The sequence below is a fragment of the Gouania willdenowi genome, chromosome 15 (genome assembly GCF_900634775.1).
Source record: "Gouania willdenowi chromosome 15, fGouWil2.1, whole genome shotgun sequence".
Classification (NCBI taxonomy): Eukaryota; Metazoa; Chordata; class Actinopteri; order Blenniiformes; family Gobiesocidae; genus Gouania; species Gouania willdenowi.
Genome location: NC_041058.1, coordinates 33,224,052 through 33,252,038, shown reverse-complemented (window position 1 = coordinate 33,252,038; position 27,987 = coordinate 33,224,052). Strand labels below are relative to the sequence as shown.

Genomic DNA, 27,987 nt, shown 5'->3' with positions numbered 1-27,987 from the left:
TCATCGGTCCAGCCAGCACAGAGACGGGTAACGCTCGCTCAGCGTCTTACGCAGCTGAACGCTCTGTGTCTTATCCCTGGTTTCCACCACACACTCCACCTGTCAACACACACACACGCACGCACGCACGCACGCACGCACACACACACACACACACACACACACGTGCACGGGTCAAGTATTAGAATTAAGGCCTGACGTTCACCTTTGACCTCTTCACCTTATGGGTAATCAGATTAAACGTAATGTATCACATCATAGCCAACCAATCAGATAAAACGTAATGCATCACATCATAGCCGACCAATCAGATTAAACGTAATGCATCACATCATAGCCGACCAATCAGATTAAACGTAATGCATCACATCATAGCCGACCAATCAGATAAAACGTAATGCATCACATCATAGCCGACCAATCAGATTAAACGTAATGCATCACATCATAGCCGACCAATCAGATTAAACGTAATGCATCACATCATAGCCGACCAATCAGATTAAACGTAATGCATCACATCATAGCCGACCAATCAGATTAAACGTAATGCATCACATCATAGCCGACCAATCAGATTAACGTAATGCATCACATCATAGCCGACCAATCAGATTAAACGTAATGTATCACATCATAGCCGACCAATCAGGTTAAACGTAATGCATCACATCATAGCCGACCAATCAGATTAAACATAATGCATCACATCATAGCCGACCAATCAGATTAAACGTAATGCATCACATCATAGCCGACCAATCAGATTAAACATAATGCATCACATCATAGCCGACCAATCAGATTAAACGTAATGCATCACATCATAGCCGACCAATCAGATTAAACGTAATGCATCACATCATAGCCGACCAATCAGATTAAACCTAATGCATCACATCATAGCCGACCAATCAGATTAAACGTAATGCATCACATCATAGCCAACCAATCAGATAAAACGTAATGCATTACATCATAGCCGACCAATCAGATTAAACGTAATGTATCACATCATAGCCGACCAATCAGATTAAAAGTAATGTATCACATCATAGCCGACCAATCAGATTAAAAGTAATGTATCACATCATAGCCATTTTGCTCATTTAAGCTACTTTTAGCCATTACAAACCACCTGTTCCTCTTCTTTTTTCAATTTTTTATGCCACTCTTGACCGCTTTAGGCCCATTTCAGTCACTTTTCACTCTTTTCGTGCCACGTTTTTGCCATTTTTGGACCATTTCTTGCCACCTGTTACTCACTTTACTCATCACTGTTAACTTTTTGTTTTCCTTCTCTCAACGGTGGCTTCGTCAAATGTCTGGCTGTAATTCGCTGATCACCATTCAATCAATCTCACTGGATCAATACGTTTTCGACAATGAATCCAAGTAATGGGATTTTTTGCGTGTGTCGCAACCCCATCATCCCCCATGGGTGAGACACACCTGGACCTGAAAATGTCCTAAAATGTCCACCATACCCCTGGCTTACAGTACATGATTTGCTCTGTTTTTTCCTGATACTTTAGATAGTAATGGTAAAGAAATCGTGTCCTACCCTTGCATTGAACAGCTCTGACTTGTCACTGTGTCGCCGATGGCAGACGTCCAACAACCTGGAGTGAAGAGAAAAAACAAACCATAGAATAAAAGTTGGACTTATTCTGCTTGAGGAGTGTTGGTGGGACCATCCGATACCTGACGTCCTCCCGGGACAGGAAGTCCAGTAGCTTGGCCATGTCTCCTGGCCACTCTCCCAGCTGCACGGAGAACTTACTGACCCGGTTGTCCAGAACCAGAGCTCGATCCATGCACTGCCTGACCAGCTCCAGCTCCATGTTGGCACTGCTGACCACCACAGCAACCCTGTAGAGCAGTCAGAGAGAAGCTCAGCACCTCTCGTAGGTTCATTCCATGTCATTTCAAAACATTTTCATCCATTTACATCCCACGCACTTCAGTCTCCAAAAATTCTGATTTTTTTTTTACTAATTCTTTCTTAATAATTCAATTGACAAAAGATGTTTTATATCCCAGGAAAGAGTAACTTTTATACTATAAATTTAAACAGAAACCAGATGTTTTTTCTCACATTACCACATGCAGTTTTGGGCTAATGAAAATAGTAAAAAAACACACACTGACTTTGTGACTATTTAGAGGAGCTGACATGTCCACCAGATATGATGTATAACAGATTTGTTTATATATTCTGAGAGAGTAGGTGGAGCTTATTACTATACCACATTTACCTTTCCTATGTGATGGAGTTCCTGACGTATTGGAAGATGAAAATGGAAGAAAAATAAGCCTAAAATTGTCCATATCTCAAAAAGTATTAATCTGATCAAACTAAAAATGTACAGTGTGTCTATTAAATAATTAAGGAACAATTGGTAAAAAAATCTGAATTTTTTATAGACCAATGTGCGTTGGCCAGTGAAATGACATGAACCCAACCTAGACTGTTAGCTCTAGGGTTAGCCTGAGCTCTAACTCAGGCTAAGTGCCATGAATCGTCTCACTTTAAAGCAGAGATGGAGCTATTATCACAGAGAGACCACAACAATGTCATTTTATCTGATCTGACGGTCACATGATCAACGTTCATGTCAGCATTTACAGTAAACCAGGGGTGGTAAACTCATTTTAGTTCAAGGGCCAAATACGGAGCAGTTTGATCTCAAGTGGGCCACAGATTTTATGCAGGAAAATATTGTATTTATATTATTATATAGTTTACACTTCTACATACAGTATACTGTACATAAAATATAAAATATGTAAGAAACCGACAATATCCAATCAAAAAGTGATAGATATCAGTCCAGCAGGATCTTCACTTGAAATAAGGGAAATATTTTGTAATAATTTGATGAAAATTGAAGGATTTTGTAAGAATTTTGAATTTTTTCAACAGCTTAATATTAGAAATGACTGCAGTCATGTGATATAAGCACCAGGAGTGTTGCATCTCATTTACACCATGATTCATGTTTTATCTGTCATTTTTATTTTCTCCTGTGAGCCAAATTGGATGCTCTTAATGGGTTTGACACAAGTGATTTAGAACAATGAGAGCATTAACACAGGAAACAACAAAGGCTTGTGTCTGATTTTTTTGTCGCTTTGTTTATCATTTTTGTTTCTTAGGGGTTTTTTTTTTCTGGTATTTTATGTGTGTTGAGTATTTTTGTTGTTGTTTTGTCTGTTTTTCTGTTAGTTTTGTGAAAATGTTTTTGTGTTTTGGGGGTATTTTGTGTATTTTGTTGTCTGTTTGACCTAAAACTTTTTTGACCGCTTGCACAAAGGTTGAGTGTGTGCATGCATTATTTTGGATTTATTTGGTGTTGCAAAACGTTTTATTTTATTCTAGCTTGGACAGCACATTCTTGTTTACGCAGAAATTAAACCTATTCAGCTTTTGACCTCAGTGTGAGGGGGCGCTAGTGTACCAATCTGTTCTTTTACTTTTTTTTTTTACTTTGTCTGCACATGGTGTCAGAGGTCAACACTACAGGAAGTGCAATCTGTTTTAGACAGCAATGCATGTTTTGTTATTGCAATTAAATACATAAATTTATTTTATTGCATAATTGTGACCATCACCAGCCCTCCCTAAGGAAGGGTAAGAAACATTTTATTAAAGGGAGAATAAAAAAGAGAGGGCAGTGTTACACCTAGGTGACGGGGTGGGGGGGAGGTGGAGGGGGAAGAGAGCAGGGAGGAGCGATTCAAGGAAGAGAAATGGAAGGGAAGGGAAATGGAAGGGTGGGGAAGAGTTGATTACTGTAAAGTGAGATGTGAAGTTGTAGACGTGAGGTTTAACTATAATGGTGGTGGCTGTGGGCAGAGGGAAGGAGTGAGTGGTAATACCTGAAAATCAACGTGTCTAAAGTTAAGCCCACTACAAGTTTTATCCCACAGTCCAAGGCATGCTAGTGCATCATAGACCGATGTATGTGCAAGAAACTGCCACTGCAAACCCAAGACCTGCCCTGGACCCAATGATGCAGCCAGGCTAGCAGAAAGAGCAGGGGCCAAGGAGCCCAGGCAACCCTCCCACGTCCAAGCAGCCCTCCAGATGCCCCAAAACACCAAGTCAAGAGGCAGCCACTGCCCCCCACATACACACCCGAGAAAGCACCAAGGAGCCAAGGACACAGCGCACCCCGCTACCGACCCCAACCCCAAGGCCCCCCACCGATATCCACCCCACTACCCCCACACCCAATCCCCCGAGGGGAGGGCCCAGAGAGCCCCCCGCCTGAGACCCCAGCTGAGGGGCCAAGACCCACGCCCAGAAGACGGCCAGAGCCGTGCCGAACGGGCAGCCGGCGGGCACCCGTCCGCGGGCCCAGAGCCAGCAGGGACCGGACCCCAGGCCAGAAGGACCCGGAACTGAAGCAGCACCGGGAACAACCCGCCCAAGGACAAAGACCACACCCTCAGCCACCCTGGGCAACAAGGGGACACTGCACCGCCAGCTCCCAGGTGCACCGACCCAGCCCCCCAGAGCGCCCCAGGTCACCTCTTTTTTTGACACCGCCAGCGCTATGCGACTTAGTTATTGCTGTAGTGCCCCAACTCCGCTACAGACGCCAGCACCCCCCAGCGCGCCCACCTCCACACTGGAGAGGCAGGCCATCCCGGGCCCGCACACATCGAGGACAGCCCCCAAGGCAACCAGGAGACGAGACAAGCACCAAGCCCCACCCATAGGGAAGAGGCACCCCCACGCCCCGCCGGGCCGACACCGCCCGGAGAGACCCCGCGATGAGAGCCTCCCAATTTTAATCGTGTCGTGGTTCTTCCGGGTTAGTTTTTTATCTCAAATCTCACTCATTGGGTGTGAGACACGTATTTTAACAACCTGTGATGGAGTATGTGCATGTGCATGGCTGTGTATGTGAGGGAGAACCCACGGAGGAGATGGAGAGATGTTTTCTTGGAGTCATAATGTGCGTTTACTTTGGGAACGTACAAAATGAGTTGCCCATGTCTGCCCTAAAGCGTGCCTTGGATTCTAGCCATGAGACTTTATTCATCTTTTCTAACTTACCTTTTGCCCTTTAGTTGTGGTATCTGTCCAGCCAGGATGGCAGCCAGGCCCATGGCTCCCACTGTGTCCACAGTGGAACGTTCAAACTCCTGAAACCGTAGCATCGCCACCAGAGAGTCTTCCTCACTACGAATCAGAAACATGTAAAATGTGCTCTTTTTAAAGTTTAATTTATACTGTGAAATTCCAGTAAATCCTACGTGTGAATTTTTTTTCATATGATGAATTTAAACATTGAATCCCATTTATGCTGCATCATTGTGTTGTCTGATGAAGCTGCATCAGAGCTATTTGAATTTTTATCAAGCTGAATCGTACAAAAGTGTACGGATTTTTTTTCTGTTTTTCCGACTTTTTTTTGTTTTATTTTTTTTTATTTATTTATTTATTTTTATCTTAGAGGGCATTTGAAAGGAGCGACGCATTTATTTCTTTATTGTGAGCAAACATGGTCGACTTGTTTAATTTTAATTGTACTTTCAACTTGGTTTAAGATGCTATAGGATTTAGTTCTATCTTTAATCCATAATATTGATGGCATTAAAATGAGTCTATGGACTTAACACAGGCACCTGAGGACTTAGTGGTTGTTCAGAAGGAAAGAACATTCAGATCTGTGGAACATAGCAACGTTTCTCCAGTATCAGTTTGACACATATGACATGTTCCATGGATAGAAAATGATGCATTTAAGGCGCATTCAAGGCTGTTGCGTAGTCACTCAAGAAACGATCAGGAAAGTGATGAAAATGCTGGATCCACACGATGTGCAGCTGAGGCACCAGAAGGATGGATGTTGATTTCCAAGTATCTTGATAATTTAGGAAAAAAAGTTTGCACGAAAAGCAGAAAAACCGAAAAATTTCATCATTCAGAAAAAACAGATTATTTTTTCAAGTGAATGCAAAACATTTCAGAAAAGGTTTTCACCAACTGTTATATATTTCTTAATGTTTCAGTTGTCTGTGAACGACCCTGACACTGTGTTGCTTTAGTTACATGCCTGGTTTCACATAAACCTCAAGGTCAAAGGTCAAAGGGTGGACTGCCTTGTGAGAAATTGACTGTTGACCAAATTACGTGTGTGCACTCGTGTGTGTACCTATAGTTTCAGGAACAAACAGGCCTGAGAAAACTTTACTTTAAAAAATAAAACAACTCATCTGTCCTCGAACTTTTCAACAAAAGAACCGAGTACAAAAACCTTACAAAATAGTAATAATAAAAAAAAGAATTTTGCTGGAAATATCACGTGGAAGTCAATGAAACTTTAAAGGAAACAGCAAAGCGATGAGCTGACACCACTGAAGAAGACTGGCAGTTGTCAGTCAAAACATGTCAGGAGATCAAAGTGGATTTCCTGAGGAACAGTTGTCTGAATAAATTAAAACTTAACATATTAGTAGCCGGAGCTGGATTTAAATTATATTAGTCTTTTTATTTAATGATATTGATTAATTCAAAAAACATGTAATTTTTTAAATATTAATAATTACATTTTTAAATTAATAATATTAGTATATTAGCATGTTTGAACGACTGAGGAATGTTTTTAGCGTGGCTTAGTTTAGCACTATTTCTTTACAAATTCTTTATAATTATACTTTCTTCACAGATAGATATATTTCTTTTTTATTATTATTTATTTTGTCTCTATCATGTTCTTTTGCTTTTATCTTTCTCCTCATTTCATGAAAGATAATTTTTATTTCCTATAAAATGTCAATCAACTTTCAACATCACACTTTTCTTATTTTCTATCAAAAGTACAGATTTTATTTGTTGGATGATGGATGGTTGATTATGGATGATGGATGGATTAGATTCAGAAGCCTACCTGACAGAAATAACTTTGTTCACCAGTTTCTTTGCCAGCTGAAAGATGTTGACCCCCAGAGAACGTTCCGTTAGGTCTGACAGAGAAGCATCACATGATCTGTTAGAGCAGGAAGTGCTACAGGCTTTTTTTTTAGCAGATATCCGCCCAAACGTGATAATACCTCCGTAAAGTTTTCTGTTGGGGTTCCTGTGCATGTCTTTAATGGGAGTGTCTGTTTTCAGAGACTGGAGCAGCAGAGGAAAGGTGTCTGGTTCGATTCCCTGTTGAGGAAAATCAGATGTTTTCAGGCTCTGACCTCTGACCTCTGAAGTTTACATTAAGGGTGTAAATAAACATTGATTCGGTGATGTATTGTGATCTAAAATATGTCAGTTATGTTTAAAAAAAAAAAAAACGCATTTAATTGCACTAACATTTGCATAGCACGTAAACCCCCAGCCACTAGGTGTCAGTGAACGCACCATCAGACCTTGTTAAACCAACTCACTCCTTAATTCATTTTTGCTGAATGTTTATTGCACTATATTTTCATAAAACATACTGGACACTTTGATGAATGCATGTGGTTACTTTATTATTATTATTATTATTATTATTATTATTATTATTATTATTAATAATAATAACAATAATGTAATTTGACAGTTTGATAAACATACCACTTGTTTTTGATGTTTGTACTCGAATTACAGTTAGTTACTATTTACTTGTTCTTGCATGTTAAAATTTATAAATTGAATTTCATACCATTTTGTACTTGTAAAGGTAACAGTTGTAATTATTGATATTGTGATGTGTTTTGTACTGTTTAGTATCAGGATATATCAAATCGTGACATGAAAATCGTGAATCGTATCATCAGATTCATGGAAATGCACACGCCTAGTTTCCATGGTGATAAAACATGGTTTGCACCTTTTGATTCATCATAAACTATAGTGGCATTAATCAATAGTGAGTATTATATTTTTAGAACCCAAACAGTTATTTTGGCACAGGGCCATTCCAATATCAGCTATGAAAGCTCCTTTCCAATAACTTAACAACGCCTAAAAGATTTTTTTTTTTTGCACAACTTTAAATTCATTTTCAGGATAAGATTTCTAACATTTTAAAAAGCTCTTTATAGACTTGTAAACTTTGTGTTAGTGTGTTTGAGTGCAATTACAGTCAATAAGTGGAGCCTGTACTACAAAGCTGGATAAGTGTATATCCTGATATCTCTCCATTAGCTTCTCCTAACCAAACATTCTCTGTCAGAGAGAAGCTGTACTATGAAGCAAGATATAAACACGATCACTAACCCAGGTGATTTCAAAAACAACACTGTTGGTGCAGAAAAGGCAGCAAGGAATGAATACAGGGATTGGTGAGTGTTAATGATTAAATTAGTGAGATATTACTAATTCATGGGAAAATAAACAGACTCTCTGATCATTTCACTTTCACTTTCACCTCGTCCGTGGCTCTAATGCAGTGTTCATGCAGCTTAGTCTACATCATAAGGTAGACAATATTTGTATTTTAATATAGCCTGTATTATCTTACAAAACTGGAGCTCTCAGCGCCATTACAGAATAAATGAATGAATAAATGAATGAATGAATGAATGAATGAACCATTTTGTCGGGTCACACCTGATACGACTACGACGAGCACAGTTACATAAATTATTACTTATCATCTTTTGATAGAACTTGTAATTATAATTCACTCGATGAATTTCACTGCCTGCTGAAGCGAGGAGCTGTGCTCCTTTTTCTCCTCTCACAAACATAAACCACCAGTGAATAAAGTCGGTGTGATTAGCGGCTAATGCTATCCTAGCTCAGTGCTACAGAGAGAACTTTTACCTGCTACTACCACCTCCTCACTGATTCTCCTCCACGCCAAATCCTTCCTTGTCTGGTCCTGGTTCTAAAGGCCATGTCATACAACTCCAGGTGGTCACACACAGCTTCTACTCCATGGTTGAACGGGTGAACAGACCAGTGTCTGTGTTGACGGCATGACATCATCGTCAACAAAGACTCTGAATGGCTTTCATCATGCGAAACAGTCGCAGAAGTTCAATATTTTCAACTCATGCGAATATGACAAAAAATTGAAAGCGCTCTCACACGGCGACGCTCTTGACCGCACGGCTGCATAGGAAAGATTTCGCATCTGGGGCGCATTTATCCATTGGCTTTGTATGTAATCTGGACGTACGAACATTTTGTGACGCATCCAGTGTGAACGCAGCATGAACCAGAACAAAGAGATCAGAACACATTAGTCCAGTTTTAAAGTCTTTACACTGGCTCCCAGTCAGCCTCAGAATAGACTTTAAAGTTCTGCTGCTGGTTATAAATGTGTGAATGGGTTTGGTCCAGAATACATCAGTGAGATGTTAGTCAGGTATGAACCCAGCAGGTCTCTCAGATCTATGGACACAGGTCAGATAGTGGAGCCCAGAGCTCACAGTAAACATGGTGATGCTGCTTTTAGTTGTTATGCTGCAAAGAAGTGGAACAAACTCCCTGCAGAGCTGAAGTCAGCATCACATGTGAACATTTTTAAATCAAAGTTAAAGACACTTTTTTTCTCTACTGCGTATGATTGAGAGAGAGATTGATGGTCATGTTGTTTATGTAATGTATTTGTTGATGATTTAATTTTTTATTTTTTTTTTTTGTTGCTGGCCTTAGTTACATGCTACCAGTGTGAGCGCTGCAATTGGTGCTGTGGTGTTATGATGCGCTTTGTATGTGAGTGACGTCATCAGTGTGCGTCCGGTGGTTACCGGCAGTGTTGTAAATGAAAATAAACGGAGGCGTCCGTCCTGGCGCTCCAAGAGTACAAGTCGTGTGTTCTTGTCTACCACAGCAAGTTAGAGCCCCTATAACTCGGACGTTACACTAGCATTAAGAATAAAAGTTAAAAGTGAGCATTGACATAGTTGTTGGTTATAGTTAATATTTGACTGATGTTAGCATCAAACCAACATGGTGTACATATACAGTACAGCTGCTGTGGAGGAGCTCTTGACTTACTATAACAGAGACGTGTGGGTCGAGATGTTTGATGGCGGCAGCAGTAGCAGCCAGTAGACCATACTGGCCTGCAGCAGGAACAACCACTGCATCCAGTTTGGGCACCTGTTCAAAGATTTCCATTCCCACAGTTCCCAGTCCTGCCAGGTACGCTGGACTCTCATCCCTGGCCAACAGCAAAAAGACAAGTAACAAAGTACAAATACTTCTTTACTGTACGTAAGTAGTTTTTTCTGGTATTTGTACTTTATTTGAGTATTAATTTGTTTTGGTGACTTTAAACTTTTACTCCTTCCTTTTTTAAACAAATATCTGTAATGTCTACTCCTTTTGATTTAAAAATGAGCTTTTTCCTTTTAAGACCTTCAAAGATGACGTCACGACTTAAAAAGACGTAAACCAACAACTGCGAAACTGGACAAGACCAAAAAGGGCACGTCTCCACTCCAGAAACCTGGAGAACATGATTCTCTGAAGACTAAATTAAACATTTTAGCAGTTTGAGCTTTTTTCTGTTAGGCAGGTCCTTTACTTTTATGGTTAACATTTTCAAGTTTTTAAAAATGTTAAACTCAAAGCTGCGCTGGGTTTAATTGAACATTTGCATTTAAATTTAGTTTCTTGAAACATTTTATTTACAAACTATCTATAATGAGTACTAAATTCTCCAGGTGTTCAAAGGTAACAGATTTAACTTGTTTCCATGAACCAGTTTTATTGGCCGGTGTCACGGTCTGAGTTTACCTCCGTATTGAGATTCTCTTACAATCTCAGTACGTGACCGCTACGTACTGAGATGTACCCGTGCTGGATTAGTCATGCACAGAGATTACTGTACTGGTTTTAAAAAAATACCTAAAACATCACATCAGTCAACCATCCATAAAAAATTGACCAATGATGAAAAAAATATGATTGTCATGATTAGATTTATATGAATACAACAGCTTATTATTGTAAAGTTACAGTAGGTTAACTGTTATTTATTGCAATGTATATTATAATCATGTTTTTTGGGGGAACATTTTTTTATTCTTTTTAGTATTGAGTTTTGTTATAATCATGTTTTTTTGGAGAATAAACTATTCCTATTCCTTTTTTTCCCCAAGAAAAGGAGCCATTCAGCACTCGTCAAATAACATTAGCTTTGAAACTGAATTTTCAATCTCAGCACGTTGAAGTAGCAAAACTCCCAGCGGAAGTAGCCAAAATTCTTTTTCCGGTAGTGTGCATGTTCATAATCAATCTCAGTACGAGGTAAACTCAGACCGTGACATCAGGCTACTGGACTCAAAACACCACTCATTTTGTTCTTGTTGTTGTGTACACTAGTTAAAAACACTAATCCTCTGTTATTTGTGAACGGATTGGGCTGAAATTTGGTAGCTATAATCTACGGATGTGTACGCATCGATGCTTGGAGCCTGATTTTTTATTTGGGGCCCACGGGGCCCCAAAAGAAGAAAAAAAAAAAAAGAAAGCCGATTTCTCATTTATTGCGACAGTTGGTGGTACTGAATCAATGACACATACCAATATATGAATGGGGCCCATTACTTCGTATGTGTCATGGGGGCGCAAGGGGGCCCCATTTTTCAAATGACTACTCCTCCATTAATGCTCGTTGAATCGGGTTGTAATTTGACAAAGACATTCTATGAGCGGATATCAAGAGCCCCCAGAGACCTTTTTGAAAGGGGAGGGGACGTACCCCTTTTTCCGGTAATTTCTAAATTTATTGGAACATAGTCGTGTAATATATCGTTTCAAAGGCATTTCAACATAGATAACGACTTTACTTTGCACAATTTAATTTGTTTTATTCGGTGGAATTGAGTCATTTCACTGAATTCTCGGGGACGTGGTACGTGCTATTCGGCGCGGAGACGTTCCGCGGGCCCGGCTGTAGTTCATCAAACTTGTTTTACAACTTCTTAGAAAAAAATTAAACATATGGAATTCGCTGTTTTAAAAACCCTGTCTTATTATTGAAGGGAAATTGGTTTTACCTTTTTACTTAAGTACATTTAGTAGCATCTACTTTTAAGTAGCAGCCACTTTAATACTTTTCCTTCTACCAGAGTATTTTTTTTAATTCAAGTATCTATACTTTTACATGAGTACTGAAGACAGTGTTTTTGCCACCTCTGCTTGTACAGTTGTTTTAAGGTGATTCGTTTGTTTACATAACATTAAGCTGGTAATATGCTGTACATTAGATAGATATGGTACTTGGTTATAGTGTCAGAGTTTGTGACAAAAGTAGCTGCGGAATAAGTTTTTGTATGTTTTTGTGCAGAAAAATCATTCTTTTACAATAATTCCTAAACATAATAATAATAAAACTGACTCTTCCAGGTAGAGATATCCGTTGTCTTTGCCCAGGTGGCGGGCGTGGCTCTGGGAGTCATGGTTGGTGCTGCCGTAGGAGATGACCATAGCACCGTAGTCTCTGTAGATCCTGAGACGTGGTGAAGAGCAGCACGACGGCATGATGACAAACACTGGGATCTTCAGCTCCACTGCATGATAGGCCACCGCCATGGAGAAGTTACAGTCTGTGGCCACGATTACACCCTTCCTCTGCTGCTCCTGGACCCACACACAGTATGTATCTCATCAATTATTAATAATCAATTATCAATGATCCACATCAATGCAACAACATTGTGGTGCTGAATTTAAAAACTCAGTCACTGTTTCATAGTCAACATATTTTGAACATTTTGTTCACATTTCTTTCATTTGAGCCAAATTCATGTAAAACAGCATGTTCTATATCATTGATAAAAATGTGTACACATGAAAAATAAATCTAAATGTAAATGACAAATCTAAATGTAAATGACAAATCTAAATGTAAATGACAAATCTAAATGTAAATGACAAATCTACATGTAAAAGTGAAATATACATGTTAAATGTAAATCTAAATATTAAATATAACTGTCCAATATTAAATCTAAATCTAAATGTTAAATCTAAATCCAAATGCTGAATGATAATTCTAAATGTAAATTTATCATCTATGTGTTGCTGTAAATCTGGTAAAAATAAAAACCATGTAAAACAGCATGTTCTATAATATCATTGTTAAAAAATGTGTAAACATGAAAAGTAAATGTTAAATCTAAATCTAAATGTTATATTTGGTCCAAGTGTAAAGATTTAACACAGATTTAACATTTACATTTAGATGGCGATGGCATTTGAGACCAATTCATGTAAAACAGCCTGTTCTATATCATTGTTAAAAATGTGTAAACAGAAAAAATAAATGTAAATGTTAAATTGAAATGTAAAAATTACATATAAAGGCAAATGTAAATATAAATTCTAAATCTAAATGTGTAATCGGTCCCCAAGTGTGAAGCTAAATGTTTAGAAATTATACAAAGTTGATCACAACATTTAACGTTGACATTTATATTTGACATTTACATTTACATTTAGATAGGGATGACATTTGAGACAAATTCCTGTAAAATTCCTGTAAAATAGTTCTATATTATTGTTAAAATAGTGTAAACATGAAAAATAAATCTAAATGTAAATGTAAAATCTAAATGTAAATGTAAAATCTAAATGTAAATGTAAAATCTAAATGTAAATGTAAAATCTAAATGTAAATGTAAAATCTAAATGTAAAAGCTAAATTTAAAAGTTAAATATAATGTTAAATGGAAATATCAAAGTTTACTCAATTGCCAAGTGTAAAGTAAATGTTTAGAAACTATACAAAGTGGGCAGGTTGAATCATGCAGAATTAACATTTATATTTATTTTTAGTTATAAATGATAATCATAATAATGATGATAGAAATGATGTTGATTAGAACATGAACTGAAAATACAAGAGTCAATCTTGATCCCTACATAAGGCGAGAGATGATCGGAATTTATAAAAATCTATAGAAATAAATCTATTCAGGGGGCATTATATACTGTTTCATTCCATTAATTTACAAAATGAGATTATTTAAAATGTGTTTTATCACTCATTCGTTCTATCATTATGATCTATAGTTTGAGAACCTTTGATAAAGAACAAGCTGTTTTACATGGATTTCTGAAAGAAAATATGTTAAATGTTCAAAATATGTGGGCTCTGAAATAGTGACTGTTGTTTACTTTGTTCACCCCATAAATTGTGAGTACAGTCAGATACCTGTGAGAGAGAAGTGAGTAAGTACATGGCCCCTCGCTCCTTCACAGAGCCTGTGTAGTGCAGGTGTTCCTTCTTCAGGTAGATCTCCATCCCATACTGTTTGGACAGTCTGGAGTACTGAGCACACACAGAGGCTGTGGTTACCAGTGGGACCAGTCTCAGGACCAGCGAGAAGCCCCTGACTGCAGCCTGTAGTTCGGGGCGGCACTCAACGTTCAATTAACCCATAACGTTCAGAATTACTCTAACCCTAACCCTAACCCATATCTATTTTGTATGCCTATAAAATTATGTCACATAAAAAATTGAATTGTTGGGAAATAAATTAAGCTCTTATTTAGGAAAGCCAGTGGAGGCAGAATCAAGTCCCTGAGTGTGTTGTAAATGTCATACCAATGTACTACTCATATTAACGTACTACTCATACTAACGTACTACTCATACTAACGTACTACTCATATTAAAGTACTACTCATATTAACGTACTACTCATATTAACGTACTACTCATACTAACGTACTACTGATACTAACGTACTACTCATACTAACGTACTACTCATACTAACGTACTACTCATATTAAAGTACTACTCATACTAACGTACTACTCATACTAACGTACTACTCATATTAACGTACTACTCATATTAACGTACTACTCATACTAACGTACTACTCATATTAACGTACTACTCATATTAACGTACTACTCATATTAACCTACTACTCATACTAACGTACTACTCATACTAACGGACTACTCATATTAACGTACTACTCATACTAACGTACTACTCATACTAACGTACTACTCATATTAACGTATTACTCATACTAACGTACTACTCATATAAACGTACTACTCATATTAACGTACTACTCATATGAACTTACTACTCATAATAACGTACTACTCATATAAACGTACTACTCATATTAACGTACTACTCATACTAACGTACTACTCATATTAACGTACTACTCATACTAACGTACTACTGATACTAACGTACTACTCATATTAACGTACTACTCATACTAACGTTCTACTCATATTAACGTTCTACTAACACTAACATACTACTCATACTAACGTACTACTCATACTAACGTACTACTCATATTAACGTACTACTAATACTAACATACTACTCATACTAACGTACTACTCATACTAACGTACTACTCATATTAACGTACTACTCATACTAACGTTCTACTCATATTAACGTACTACTAATACTAACATACTACTCATACTATCGTACTACTCATATTAACGTACTACTCATACTAACGTACTACTAATACTAACGTATTACTCAAACTCACGTACTACTAATACTAACGTACTACTAATACTAACGTACTACTAATTCTAACGTACTACTCATACTAACGTACTACTAATACGAACGTACTACTAATACTAACGTACTACTCATACTAATGTACTACTAATATTAATGTACTACTCAAACTAACGTATTACTAATACTAACGTACTACTAATAATAACGTACTACTAATACTAACGTATTACTCATTCTAACGTACTACTAATACTAATGTACTACTCATACTAACGTACTTTTAATACTAATGTGCTACTCAAACTAACGTACTACTAATACTAATGTAATACTAATTCTAACGTACAACTAATACTAACGTACTACTCAAAATAACGTACTACTAATACTAACGTACTACTAATACTAACGTACTACTAATACTAATGTACTACTCATACTAACGTACTACTAATACTAATGCACTACTCATACTAACGTACTACTCATACAAACGTACTACTCATACTAATGTACTACTCATACTAATGTACTGCTAATACTAATGTACTACTCATACTAACGTACTACTCATACTAACGTACTACTCATACTAATGTACTGCTAATACTAATGTACTACTCATACTAACGTACTACTATGATCCAATGAATGTTGATCATGTGGCCCTTCATCAAACTAACACATTTTTGTGGCCCTTGCTGTGATAGAAGTTGCCCACCTCTGTATGTATGCACGGTGGGCACACTAGTCATACTCAACCGTCCCATGATGCATTGCAAGCTGAATGTAAAATGGTCCTGTACCTGACTTCAAGCTAAAAATCAAACATCCCCTTTTCAAAACAAAAGCATCTCTTTTTGTCTTCCATTATTTTTTAACAGTTTTGTAAATAGGTCTTGTTTTGAAGTTAAAAGGAAGTTATGTCAGTAGCATTATGGAGGGTCTCTGAAAATCTCAGAAATGTCAAAATTAAATGTGTCTACGTGAGTTTTATGGATCAATTGATCCACCAAACACTCAACGTCTTTTAGACGTTCTTAGCCTCTATTTAGCCCAAATATAGTCGTTTAAATATAGTTGTCACTGGATCATCCAACTTGGTCCAATTTTAGCCCAAATATATTTGTTGAACATTAGCAGTTTTGGTCATTGGAAAAAGGACTTCTCATTTGTGGTACGTAGCTCAACAATTTTAACCCTTAACCCCTTTATTTTAACAAGAAGAAGAAAAAGTATTGTAACAACTTCAAACATAGCCCACAAACATCAACCAAAACTTCTAATCTGATCCTGGTACAAGTTGACGGTTGAGGTTCCCACAATTAGGTATTACATTTTGAGAAGGTAAGATATGACACTTTTAATCAATTAATTAACTAACTATATTCTAACAATTCATCTTGAGTGCATAATACTACGCCTAGAAAAAGACGGCTTTTCACTTTTCTACCAAATTTTGAGGTTGTTTAGCTGTATGGCAAAGACGTCTTTTTAATGGCTTTTCAAGATTATTTTGCTGAGTGTGGAGCACTATTGCTAATGCTAAGCTGGTGCTAGGTTAATGCTTAGCTAATGCTATTGCTTGGCTAATGCTGAGTTAGTGCTAATGCCTGGTTAATGTTATTGCTAGGTAAATGCTAATGTTAAGCTAATGCTAGGATAATGCTATTGCTTGGCGAATGTTAATGCTAAGTTAATTCTAATGCTATTGCTAGGTTAATGCTAATGGTAGGTTATTTCTAATGCTAGATTAATGTTAATGTTATTGCTAGGCTAATGCCATTGTTTGGCTAATGCTCATCTTAGGTTAATGCTAATGCTAGACTAATGTTGTTGCTAGGTTAATGCTATTGCTCGGCTAATGCTATTGCTAGTTCATGTTGTCGATGTAATGTGTTTGTTGATGATTTTCATTGATTTTACTGATGATTTACTTGTTGATTTTAAGCTGTTGAATGTTTTATCATGTAAAGCACATTGAGCTGCTTTGTGTATGAAATGCGCTATACAAATAAATTTGCCTTGCCTTGCCTAGGCTACTGTTACTAGGTTAATGCTAATATTAGGCTAATGCTATTGCTAGGTTAATGCTATTGCTAGGTTAATGCTATAGGTTAGTGCTAATGCTAGGTTAGTGTTAATGTGATGTTAATGTGAAGTTCTTGCCAATGTTAGGATAATGCTATTGTTAAGGTAGTGCTAATGCTAGGCTAATACAAATGTTAGATTAGTATTAATGTTAGGCTAATGCTATTGCTAGGTCAATGTTAATGCTAAGCTAATGCTAATGTTAGGCTAATGTAATGGTAATGCTAGGCTAATGCTAATGTTAGGTTAATGCTAATGTTAGGTTAATGCTAATGATTGGCTAATGTTAGGCTAATGCTAAGGCTCGATTAACGCTAATGCTAGTTAATGCTAAGCTAATGATATGCTCTGCTAATGCTAGCTAATGCTAAGTAATGTTAATGCTAGTTAATGCTAATGATAGCTAATACTAATGCTAAGCTAATGCAGAGCACCCCAGGCCAAAACCTGCATCCTCACTTGTTCTAGTTATTTTAGTTATTCTCGTTATTTTCTTTTCCAACACAATCTGGTGTGGTTGTATTTCTGTTTCTCACTGTGCATGGTGTCTTCTGTATCTCTCCTTGGATCCTGAAGGCTGCAGCGCTGATGTCCTCAAAGCGGAGATACTGAATAGGAGATCTGGGGATGATCCTGAACTCGCTGACCCTTCTGGTTTTTGGAGGCTCCATGAGAACAAACTCTTGACTTTCCACCACTTTTTTTTCATACACCTTCACATCCCCGTTAAAAATGTCCTCCTCGCCAAAGTCCTTGAGACGCTCTGGCTCAATGAGTGTTGGTCTGCGGCCCACGGTGCCATTGCTGAGTGGGCCACACTTTGAGGAGTAGCCAGGCTGACTTGGACCCAGACGCAGTTCTTCTCTGGAAAAGGTGAAACCACAGAAATAGACTCAGCTCAGATTGTGAAACAAGGGCATGGATCAGCTCTTTGGCAGAACATTTAGGAACTCTATATACTGTGTCTAATTAACTCTATATACCTATATAAAAGTGGTTTTGAGGTTTAGTTATTCTTAAACTGATAACTTTGTGCAATATTGACTGTTCTGTAGAACAAGGGTTCTCAACCTTGGGGTCACGAGACGCTGGGAAGGGCTCGCCAAACACCTTCAAGAAACTAAGATTATCTTTTGAACAATTTGAGCCCATTTTTGCTTATTTTTACCCTTTTTCTGCAACTACACCAAACTTGCCATATTTTAACCTATTTTCATCACATTTTTTCCATATTTTTGCTACATTACTCCCATTTCTGATGCTTCATTAACAAATGCCTATGCCTTTTCTGCAATTTTTTTCCATTTTCAAGACATTTTCAGCACTTAAAAACTCTTTCCACCAATTTTCCACCTAATGTCACATATGTTGACCCATTATTAACCTCTTTTCACCATATTTCATGTTTATTTTCATCAATTTAACCACATTCACGCTTTGTCATGCCCATTATTTGCCAGTTTAAACTTAAAATTCCAGTATTGACACTTTGACCTCTTTTTTACCACTTTTTCTGTCTAAGTTTGCCCATTTTAACGTGCATCATTTAAAGCTGATATCCGGAGTTTTTGAGAAATCTATGTTTGTGTATCATTCTGTTGAAATGCAAAAAAAACACCTAACTAGTCATTTACTATGGTCTACGGCTGGTGGTCATTCATATACATTTATGTATATAAGTCCCGCCTTCGTCCGTAGACCCCTACACATAGCGTCGACTTCGCGGAGCCAATAGGATTCGACTTAGTGGAGCGGGCCACTGTCAATCAAAGTGAATGCGCGTGCACCATCACAACAGCAAACAGGTATCATCTGAGCAGCATAGCTTCATGGAGGAGCGCTCCGAAACTCCAGTTACCCATCCCACGATTGCCAACGTATAAAGCTTCTAGGCAAGGCAAGGCAAATTTATTTGTATAGTGCATTTCATACACAAGGCAACTCAATGTGCTTTACATGATAAAACATTCAATTGTTTAAAATCAATAATAACATTTAAAATCATCAGTAAAATCAATAAAATCATCAACAAACACATGACATCATCAACATGACCATAAATCTCTCTCTCAATCATACGCAGTAGAGAAAAAAAGTGTCTTTAACTTTGATTTAAAAATGTTCATGTGATGCTGACTTCAGCTCTGCTGCAGTTTGTTCCACTTCTTTGCAGCATAACAACTAAAAGCAGCATCACCATGTTTACTGTGAGCTCTGGGCTCCACTATCTGACCTGTGTCCATAGATCTGAGAGACCTGCTGGGTTCATACCTGACTAACATCTCACTGATGTATTCTGGACCAAACCCATTCACACATTTATAACCAGCAGCAGAACTTTACAGTCTCCTCTGAGGCTGACTGGGAGCCAGTGTAAAGACTTTAAAACTGGACTAATGTGTTCTGATCTCTTTGTTCTGGTTCAGACCTGAGCTGCAGCGTTCTGAACCAGCTGTAGATGTTTGATGAAGACCATTACAATAGTCCAGTCTGCTGGAGATAAAAGCATGGACCAGTTTCTCCTGATCTTTGTGAGTCATTAAACCTTTCACTCTGGAGATGTTCTTTAGGTGGTAGAAGATGTTTTTGTGATAGATTTCTACTAAAAAAGAAAATAAATTTTGGGTACAAAACTTGTGAATAAACGTCTTTGTGACCGCAACAGAATTTATCTCAGAGCTGCTTTCATAAGGGGGAGGGACTTGATGCTTTTAAAAGGATTCCAAACGGACCAGGATTTGCAACATTTTTCATGGACAGGTAATAAACATGTTTTAATCAAAAGTTATGGCACTCTAACAATAAATGTGTAGTTTTTGTAGTTATGAGACTTCGTTATGTTTTCCATGTGCGTGCACAAATGTAGAGGCGTAGCTTCTGGTAGATTGGCAGAGACAAGGGAGGAAGTAGAGCTGTTGAAGGCGGGACATCGAGACGTTCTCTCAGAAACATTGGATAGCAGCTTTAACCAATTTCTGTGGTTTTTAAAATCCCATTTCACCACGTTTTCCACCATTTTTGGTCACTTTTAACCCATTTTATTTGTGATTAAAACAAGGATTTCCATCTGGAACCTTTATTTTGGGGGTCGCAGGCTGAAAGATTAAGAACCCCTGCTGTAGAACATGGGACAGTGTGCCCAGTGTTTGATTCCAAAATACAAAAACATGGAGGACAGTTTTATTTTAGTTTAATGTAGGTCTATGAGTAGAGCCTCTGATTTTCTGTTCCAAATATTTCCAATTGCGTTTCAGAGTTTAACCATTTCAGTGTCATCGTTGAATCAGTTAACACAATTTCGGTTCATGTCCGTTTCATCGTCTTTCCCTAATCTTTTCTTAAAATTGTTGAGCTACTAACCCCAAATGAGAAATCCTATTTCTAATGACTATTTTTGGGCCACATTTAGACCAAATGTGGTAAATCTGGACCAAGTTCGACAGCCCAAGAGCAACTAAGTTTTTACGACTAAAATTGGACCAAGTTGGACTTTCCAATGACAACAAACTTTCAATGACTATCTTAGGGCTAATTTGGACCAATTTTGACTGTAAAAATAGTAAATATTTTCATTTCATGCGTTAATCTGCCCCGTAATGACTGCAACCTTCCTGATGTTGTGACACACACACCACTGCACACAAGAGGGAGTGAAAAAAGGTGTGGCAAAAGGTGGAGGCGTGGTCAAAGGTGGTGAGTTTAAATTTTAGTGTATTTTGTTACTGAACTTGTTCAGATTGGATATTTGATGTTATTTACATTAAAACTGTTTAAGATTAATTAATGTTGACATTTCAATGAAAACCTGTCCTATTGGCTCACTGGTTGTTCTTTCTCTTCCTTGGACATCTGTTGAGTTTCCTTATGTGTCACACCTGCCATAACTGGGAGAATCATCTTATTTCTAGTCAGAAATCCCTCATGTTCATTCATCTGACTAATAATAATCATCTGTTTTCATATACTTTAAATAATTCTGGACTTAAAACATAACAGAGTTAATTTTTTCTAAGGATTTTCGTGAAACCAATTTGTTGCAGACACTTTTTTTTGTCTGTCAAATGTAATTAAAGGAAACTGAAACTAAGGAGAGAAAATGTTCTTTAACTGTTCAACTTTGTCATGGTTTTAGAAATTCATTTTTATGGCCTCGATCTCAACTCTCAAAAGTCTTGGGATGTGTTGTAAATGTCATACTAACGTACTACTTATACTAACGTACTACTCATACTAACGTACTACTCATATTAACGTACTACTCACATTAACGTACTACTCATACTAACGTACTACTTATACTAACGTACTACTTATACTAACGTACTATGCATACTAACGTACTACTCATACTAACGTACTACTCATACTAATATACTACTTATATTAATGTACTACTCATATTAACGTACTACTTATACTAACGTACTATGCATACTAACGTACTACTCATACTAACGTACTACTCATACTAATATACTACTTATACTAACGTACTACTCATACTAACGAACTACTCATACTAATATACTACTTATATTAACGTACTACTCATACTAACGTACTACTCATACTAATATACTACTTATATTAACGTACTACTTATACTAACGTACTACTCATACTAACGTACTACTTATACTAACGTACTACTCATACTAACGTACTACTCATACTAATATACTACTTATATTAACGTACTACTCATACTAACGTACTACTCATACTAATATACTACTTATACTAATGTACTACTCATACTAACGTACTACTCATACTAATATACTACGTATACTAACGTACTACTCATACGGGAAGGAAATGGAAAGGGTGGGGAAGAGTTGATTATTTTAAAGTGAGAGTGAGATGTGAAGTTGTAGTTGTGCATATCGTGCTTATTATGTTGTGTAATCAAGCCAGTCTGGTGACAAGTGTGAAGCTTAGCTATAATGGTGGTGGCTGTGGACAGAGGGCAGGAGTGAGTAGTAATACCTAAAACAGGTATTTGGGATCAACGTGTCTAGAGTTAAGCCCACTACGAGTTTTATCCCACAGCCCAAGGCGTGCCAGTGCATCGTAGACCAATGTATGTGCACAAACCGCTACTGCAAACCCAAGCGCTTCTCCGGACCCGAAGATGCAGCCAGGCCAGCAGAAAGAGTGGGGGCCAGGGAGCCCAGGCAGCCCCCCCCCCAGGGCAGAGCAGCTCTCCAGATGCCTTAAGACCCCAAGCCGAGAGGCAGCCACCGCCACCCACATACACAACCAAAAATCCACCAAGGAGCGAGGACCCAGCGCACCCCGCCACCGACCCCAACCCCCAACCCCCCACCAACATCCAACCCAACCACCTCCACCCCCGCACCCAACCCCCCTGAGGGGAGGGCCCAGAGAGCTCCCCCACCCGAGACCCCAGCAGAGGAGCCAAGGCCTACGCCCAGTAGACGGCCAGAGCTGCGCCGAACGGGCAGCTGGCGGAATAGAAGCAGCACTGGGAGCAGCCCTCCCAGGGATAACGACCACATCGCCCGCCACCCAGGGCAACAGGGGGACTCTGCATGCCGCCCCGCCGACTCCCAGGCGCACCGACCAAGCCCTCCAGGGCGCCCCAGGTTACCCTTTTTTGACGATGCCAGCGCGCAGACCCGATGCGGTAGAGCTGCAGAACCTGGCCTCGCAGGGCACCGTCCAAGCCCAGGCCCCGCCACCCACCGGACAGCACAAGCCATGAGGCAATGCCCCCCACTGGGGTGGCTGCCACCACTGGAAGGAGGTACTCCAACGGCACACGCCCGGTGCAAAACAGCAACCCCTCATCCGAACATACTACTCAACCGGGAAGGAACTGGAAAGTGTGGGGAAGAGTTGATTATTTTAAAGTGAGCGTGAGATGTAAAGGGGTAAGCGCCACACAACCTCACCCCAACCCCGGCACAGACACCAGCACCCCCAAAGCGCTCACCCCCCACACCTGCGCTGCGGGCCGCTATGGGTCAGCACATTGCGAGAACCGCCCCCAAGGCAACCAGGAGACAAGACAAGCACCAAGCCACACCCGAAGGGAAGACAGTCAATACAAGAGGAAGGTTAACTTTTATTAGGTTATTAATTTCAGGCACAGTTATTGTGATTAACAGAGGGTTTTCACGGTGCGTCATCAACCCGGAAGTCACCATTTTGGCGATATTGCCGTAGCAAAACAAAACGAACGCACACAAGCAAATCCCGAATTTCAAGAGGAAATGGTGACATATTGTCGTGTTTTTGGCCGTACCAATCGGTCAGACCGTGAAAAACATTTGGAGTTTAATGGACTGAAGAAACTTATAACATATCAGCGAGAACAATGTCAGAGGAAAGGAGGCACTTGTGGTTAGTGAAGCTAAATCAGGATCTATGATGCAAAAATCTGGACAACATCCTAATTTGTTGGGCCCATTTCTTGTCAGATAAGTGAATTGTTGATAGCAGCGGCTCTTAACTCATTTTCTAGTGTGATTATGATAATATAATTCATATAAAGCTCCCGCATGTGGCAATATAATCACATTTAATAGCCTGCTACAGTAGCAACATAGTTCCTAAAATGTAGAGCTAAAATGTAGAGCTGTATTTCTCATTGTATTCCAGGTAAAAGGTCTGAACTTTTACCGTTATTGCATTACTTTCTTTGGCCTTCACGACACATCTGTCGATGATGACTTGATCCACACATCATCTGGTTATAGACCTCCAAACTTTTAGAAGATTTAAGGTCTTCCACTGTTTATGGGCTTGGAAAGAAAATCAGGTAGTTGACGATATCAGGATACATAATAGAGGACTCTCTGGGTCATTGATCTAAGACGAAGGAGCAGACTTGTATGGATCTGCACCACCAATAAAGCGTAACTTTTCAAAATATTGTGCCCTTTCCTGTGGACCAAGTCCTTCCCTGTATACTTTTGCATCTATATTGCATTTTGAGGAGCTTTTTTGTGCTTTATCCATCGCAATAATTCACCATTTCCTCTCAAAATTCTGGATTTGCTTGTGTGCGTGCGGTTTGTTCTGCTGCTGCTTATCGCCAAAATGGTGACTTCCTGGTTGATGGTGCGCTGTGAAAACCCTTTATAGTACTTTAACTTTAGTAATAGAGAACATAATTGTAATTGACTTTCTGAGGATAAAAAATTATTGTAATTTAATTGTAATTGTAAAAAATGCTGCTCATTGTAATCGTAATTGAATTGTGATTGAATGAGTAATTGAAAACATAACTGTAACTGAAAAATTTAATTAACCCCAACCCTGCCTTATATTACCTCAGATTCAGTGTGAGAATTGACATTTCTCTGTCTCTGACTACCTATATATGGAGACAAATCACGTGTAAACGTGTGTATTTAAAGATATATTCAGTGTCAGATTGTAATTTCCACTTTATTTTGCCAAATAAATAATAATGATTTTTAAGCAAATGTCCTTCTTCGTGAAGAAATTTTATATTTTTCATAGATCTGAGGCCTGATATGAGTTAGTTTGGAATGATGATGAGCCAGTGTTCTGTGGAGGAGGATGTGTACCACCATCACCTTCTGGCTTCAGTAAGTGGGAGGGGCCTTTCAAGCCGGGCTAGGATTAGTGAGTACAGAAGACGGTGAAGGTTGTTTACCAACACCATAGTCCAGCTCGCATTAGAAAAGAAGGAGATTAGAAGAAAGGTAAATACGTGCTGCAGTATCGTCCCACTCCATAAGCAGCAGAGAACGTTTCCTAATCTGCTTTTCCCTCATGATGCAGACTTTGTAGCTTTTCTCCTACCACAGGGATGGGTCATGACCTTTCACCTTATGTCCTTGGCTTATTACTTAGAGCCAAACATGATGGGGAAACCCCTTTTAGATTCATAATAATTAGATAATAATTAAAGTACAGTAATAATAGGAGGTTACAGAAAGTGTTACATCATGGTCTCAAAAACCTTAATCTTAACAAATGAAAATAATCACCTTTGTAAGAATGGTTCTCTGTATAAGTGAGTATAAACCTAGAAATGAAGCCACCCATTGCATCTGAGACTTACTCAGTGTTCTTAAGTCCCACGTTTTTTAATGTGACTGTTTTCTGAAAGTTTAACTATTGTTTTAATATTTGGGTGGAAGTCAGGCTTCCCACCAGACAATTAGGATTTTAGGGTTTTAAAAATCTATTGTTCTTTCAGTCAGTCCCACGTCACATTAAAGGACATTCACAAATAAAAATGAACACCCTTTTGGCAAAGCAGCGGAAAATAAATAAATAAGATCAGTTCAAAGGAATGTCTTCATTTTTTAATGAAATGTACTATATACACGTACAATAAACAAAAAATATTCCTAAATAACTTCTCTCAAAATGAAATTACAAAATATCCAAACTCCAAATCTCAGAATGCAAAGCAAAGCAAAATCCCATTCCAAAATAAAACGAACTCTGTTTTTGCCATACTTATTGCCATGTCTGACGTGATTTGGTTTCTTCAGTAGCAAAAGAGTTTTGTTTTCATTTTTAAATGGATTTCAAATCCCCAACACAGAGACATTTTCTTTTTTGTGATGATGCAAAGTGTCAGAGCTGGGGGTTATTCCAGAAAGGAGGTTCAACAAACTCTGAGTTTATCCATAAACCCTGGGTCACCATACCCTGCAATGGATAACTCTGGGTATCTGATTCCAATACAGCTGGGTCAATCAACGAAGTGGGTCAATCAACCCAAATCGTTACTGGGAAAGGAAACAGTTTGGTTTAATGAAGCGCCATGGTGTCAGGCATCTAGGCAGCGGGCAGCCCTTCTCAGCGGTTTTCATCCTGCAGACAACAGCAGGACAGTGCAGAGCGCATGGGAGAGCAGGGGTGGTGATGATTGGCTAAAAAGTTGGGTGGGGGGAGTCTCTGCTCACGCAAAGTTGGTCGAGCCAATGGCCGACGAGAGCCAAACAGGAAAAAAAACGTCATATCCCTGTGCAAAGCAGTAATAAAACAAACATGGCGGCCGACACGGAGAAGGCCTTCACTGCTGCGCTCTGTTTATAAACACCAGGATATATTGTTGAAACCACAACAAGAAGAAGCTTTAAAACCATAAGTCTGTACCGTACCACACGCTGTTCATCTGCTGGCTTTGTTTAGGGAAAAAGAATTAAGCTTGTTGCGCTATTGTTGTCAGATCCGCTCATTGTTTGATTGGTTACTCTGAGATTGTTTGTCCCGCCCCCGCTGAGCAATCAGAACTCAAACACCATGACCCCTTCCAGACTAATGGCCTGTATGAATAATACAAGGAGATTAGGATGGATTCCAGGCTACATCCCTCCCTGATTTTGGTCACAGTCTATTCTCATCTAGTCCTTTATTAGTTGACGGTAATGTCAATCAATTTAATCATAATTTTAGTCTCAATTGAAGACTGCTTTTTTAGTTTTTGTTTCCTTTTCGTCCACAAAAATGTATTAGTGATCTGCCAGTGAGCAGATTCAGTTCATGGAGAATGTTACCATGGAAACATACTCAGAGAACAACATACCTCGCCTTCAGGAATGGGATACTCAGAGTTTCCTTCATTTAAAGATGGAGACCAACACCTGAGCTACCAGACCTTCAGCAAAGGTAAGGTCACAACATTGTTTTATTTTCTACAGTGAATGGAACAAATGGAATGTTTGACTTTGTGGATGCTCCTCACTGAGGCTGTTCTGAGTTGTTGTTGTTGTCATTTTCTCTGTGTTTCTGTGTTTCCAACACAAACAACAGATGTTCTACCGTGTCATGAGATATATCTTGTTGGGATAGTATGGAGGTTATATTAAATAATTGTTTTTGTTTCTTTTATGGTGTTTTACGATGTTGATTTTGTTAGATGGCTAAATGCTTGATCATGTGGGTTTTTTCTTTCTTATTATAATTTTATTTTTTGATAAGTGCATTGGGATGATTTTGTTGTAAATTGCGCTATACAAATAAAGTTGAATTTAACTGAGTTGAATTGAATTAACACTTGCCAGCCGAAACATATGAAATTGTCATTGGTGTTGACATTGGTGGTCTCGATTTGGAACGCCCTGTCTACCCTACCCTGGTGCTCATGGCACGTCACTGGTCCGAGCATAGTCAGTTTGAACAAAAGCTGCTGGAATTCTGGAATACCGCTCTGCTGAGGAAGCAGGAGACTAACTTTGGCTAAGTTTCAAAGCAGAAGGTTGAGCGGTCACTCACTACAGGGTGGGGAAGGTTCTGGGTCGTCCTGAGGGAGGGTGTATAGTCTATGTTCCAAAATCCCACCTCTGCCAGAAGGGGTCATTCTCCTCACTGTCTGTTAGTGCAGCCTTTGGTGAGAACAAACGCTCCAGTCGTTCGCTCAGGTAGCGGGAGAAGAACAACTGTGCTGCAAAGTTCATCCTGGGTGGAAATTGTTCCTGCAGCGTCCGATGAGTGTGTGAATCCTTGGTGGCTCCAGC

At 38.8% G+C, this 27,987-nt stretch overlaps 1 protein-coding gene across 1 annotated transcript; it reads right to left on the bottom strand.

The window, feature by feature from the left end:
* LOC114476311 (L-threonine ammonia-lyase-like) lies at positions 1 to 27,927 on the bottom strand. Its single transcript, XM_028467669.1, has 11 exons — positions 27,812 to 27,927; positions 18,052 to 18,379; positions 14,112 to 14,228; positions 12,294 to 12,535; positions 9,944 to 10,109; positions 7,069 to 7,168; positions 6,906 to 6,981; positions 5,069 to 5,194; positions 1,705 to 1,872; positions 1,565 to 1,622; positions 1 to 99 (listed from the first exon to the last, which is right to left on the bottom strand). The coding sequence occupies exons 1-11, from the start codon at positions 27,925 to 27,927 to the stop codon at positions 1 to 3; spliced, it is 1,596 nt and encodes a 531-aa protein (XP_028323470.1).
* Positions 27,928 to 27,987: the final 60 nt, after the last annotated feature.

What these genes read in the sequence shown, in the direction of transcription:
- LOC114476311 (XM_028467669.1), bottom strand. Translation starts at nt 27,927, where the DNA reads ATGAACTTTGCAGCACAGTTGTTCTTCTCCCGCTACCTGAGCGAACGA. An exon ending in TACAGAAGACACCATGCACA is followed by an intron (nt 14,229 to 18,051) that starts GTGAGAAACAGA and finishes GTGTGTGCTCAG; the next exon opens with TACTCCAGACTGTCCAAACA. An exon ending in CAGAGCTGTTCAATGCAAGG is followed by an intron (nt 100 to 1,564) that starts GTAGGACACGAT and finishes GTGTGTTGACAG; the next exon opens with GTGGAGTGTGTGGTGGAAAC.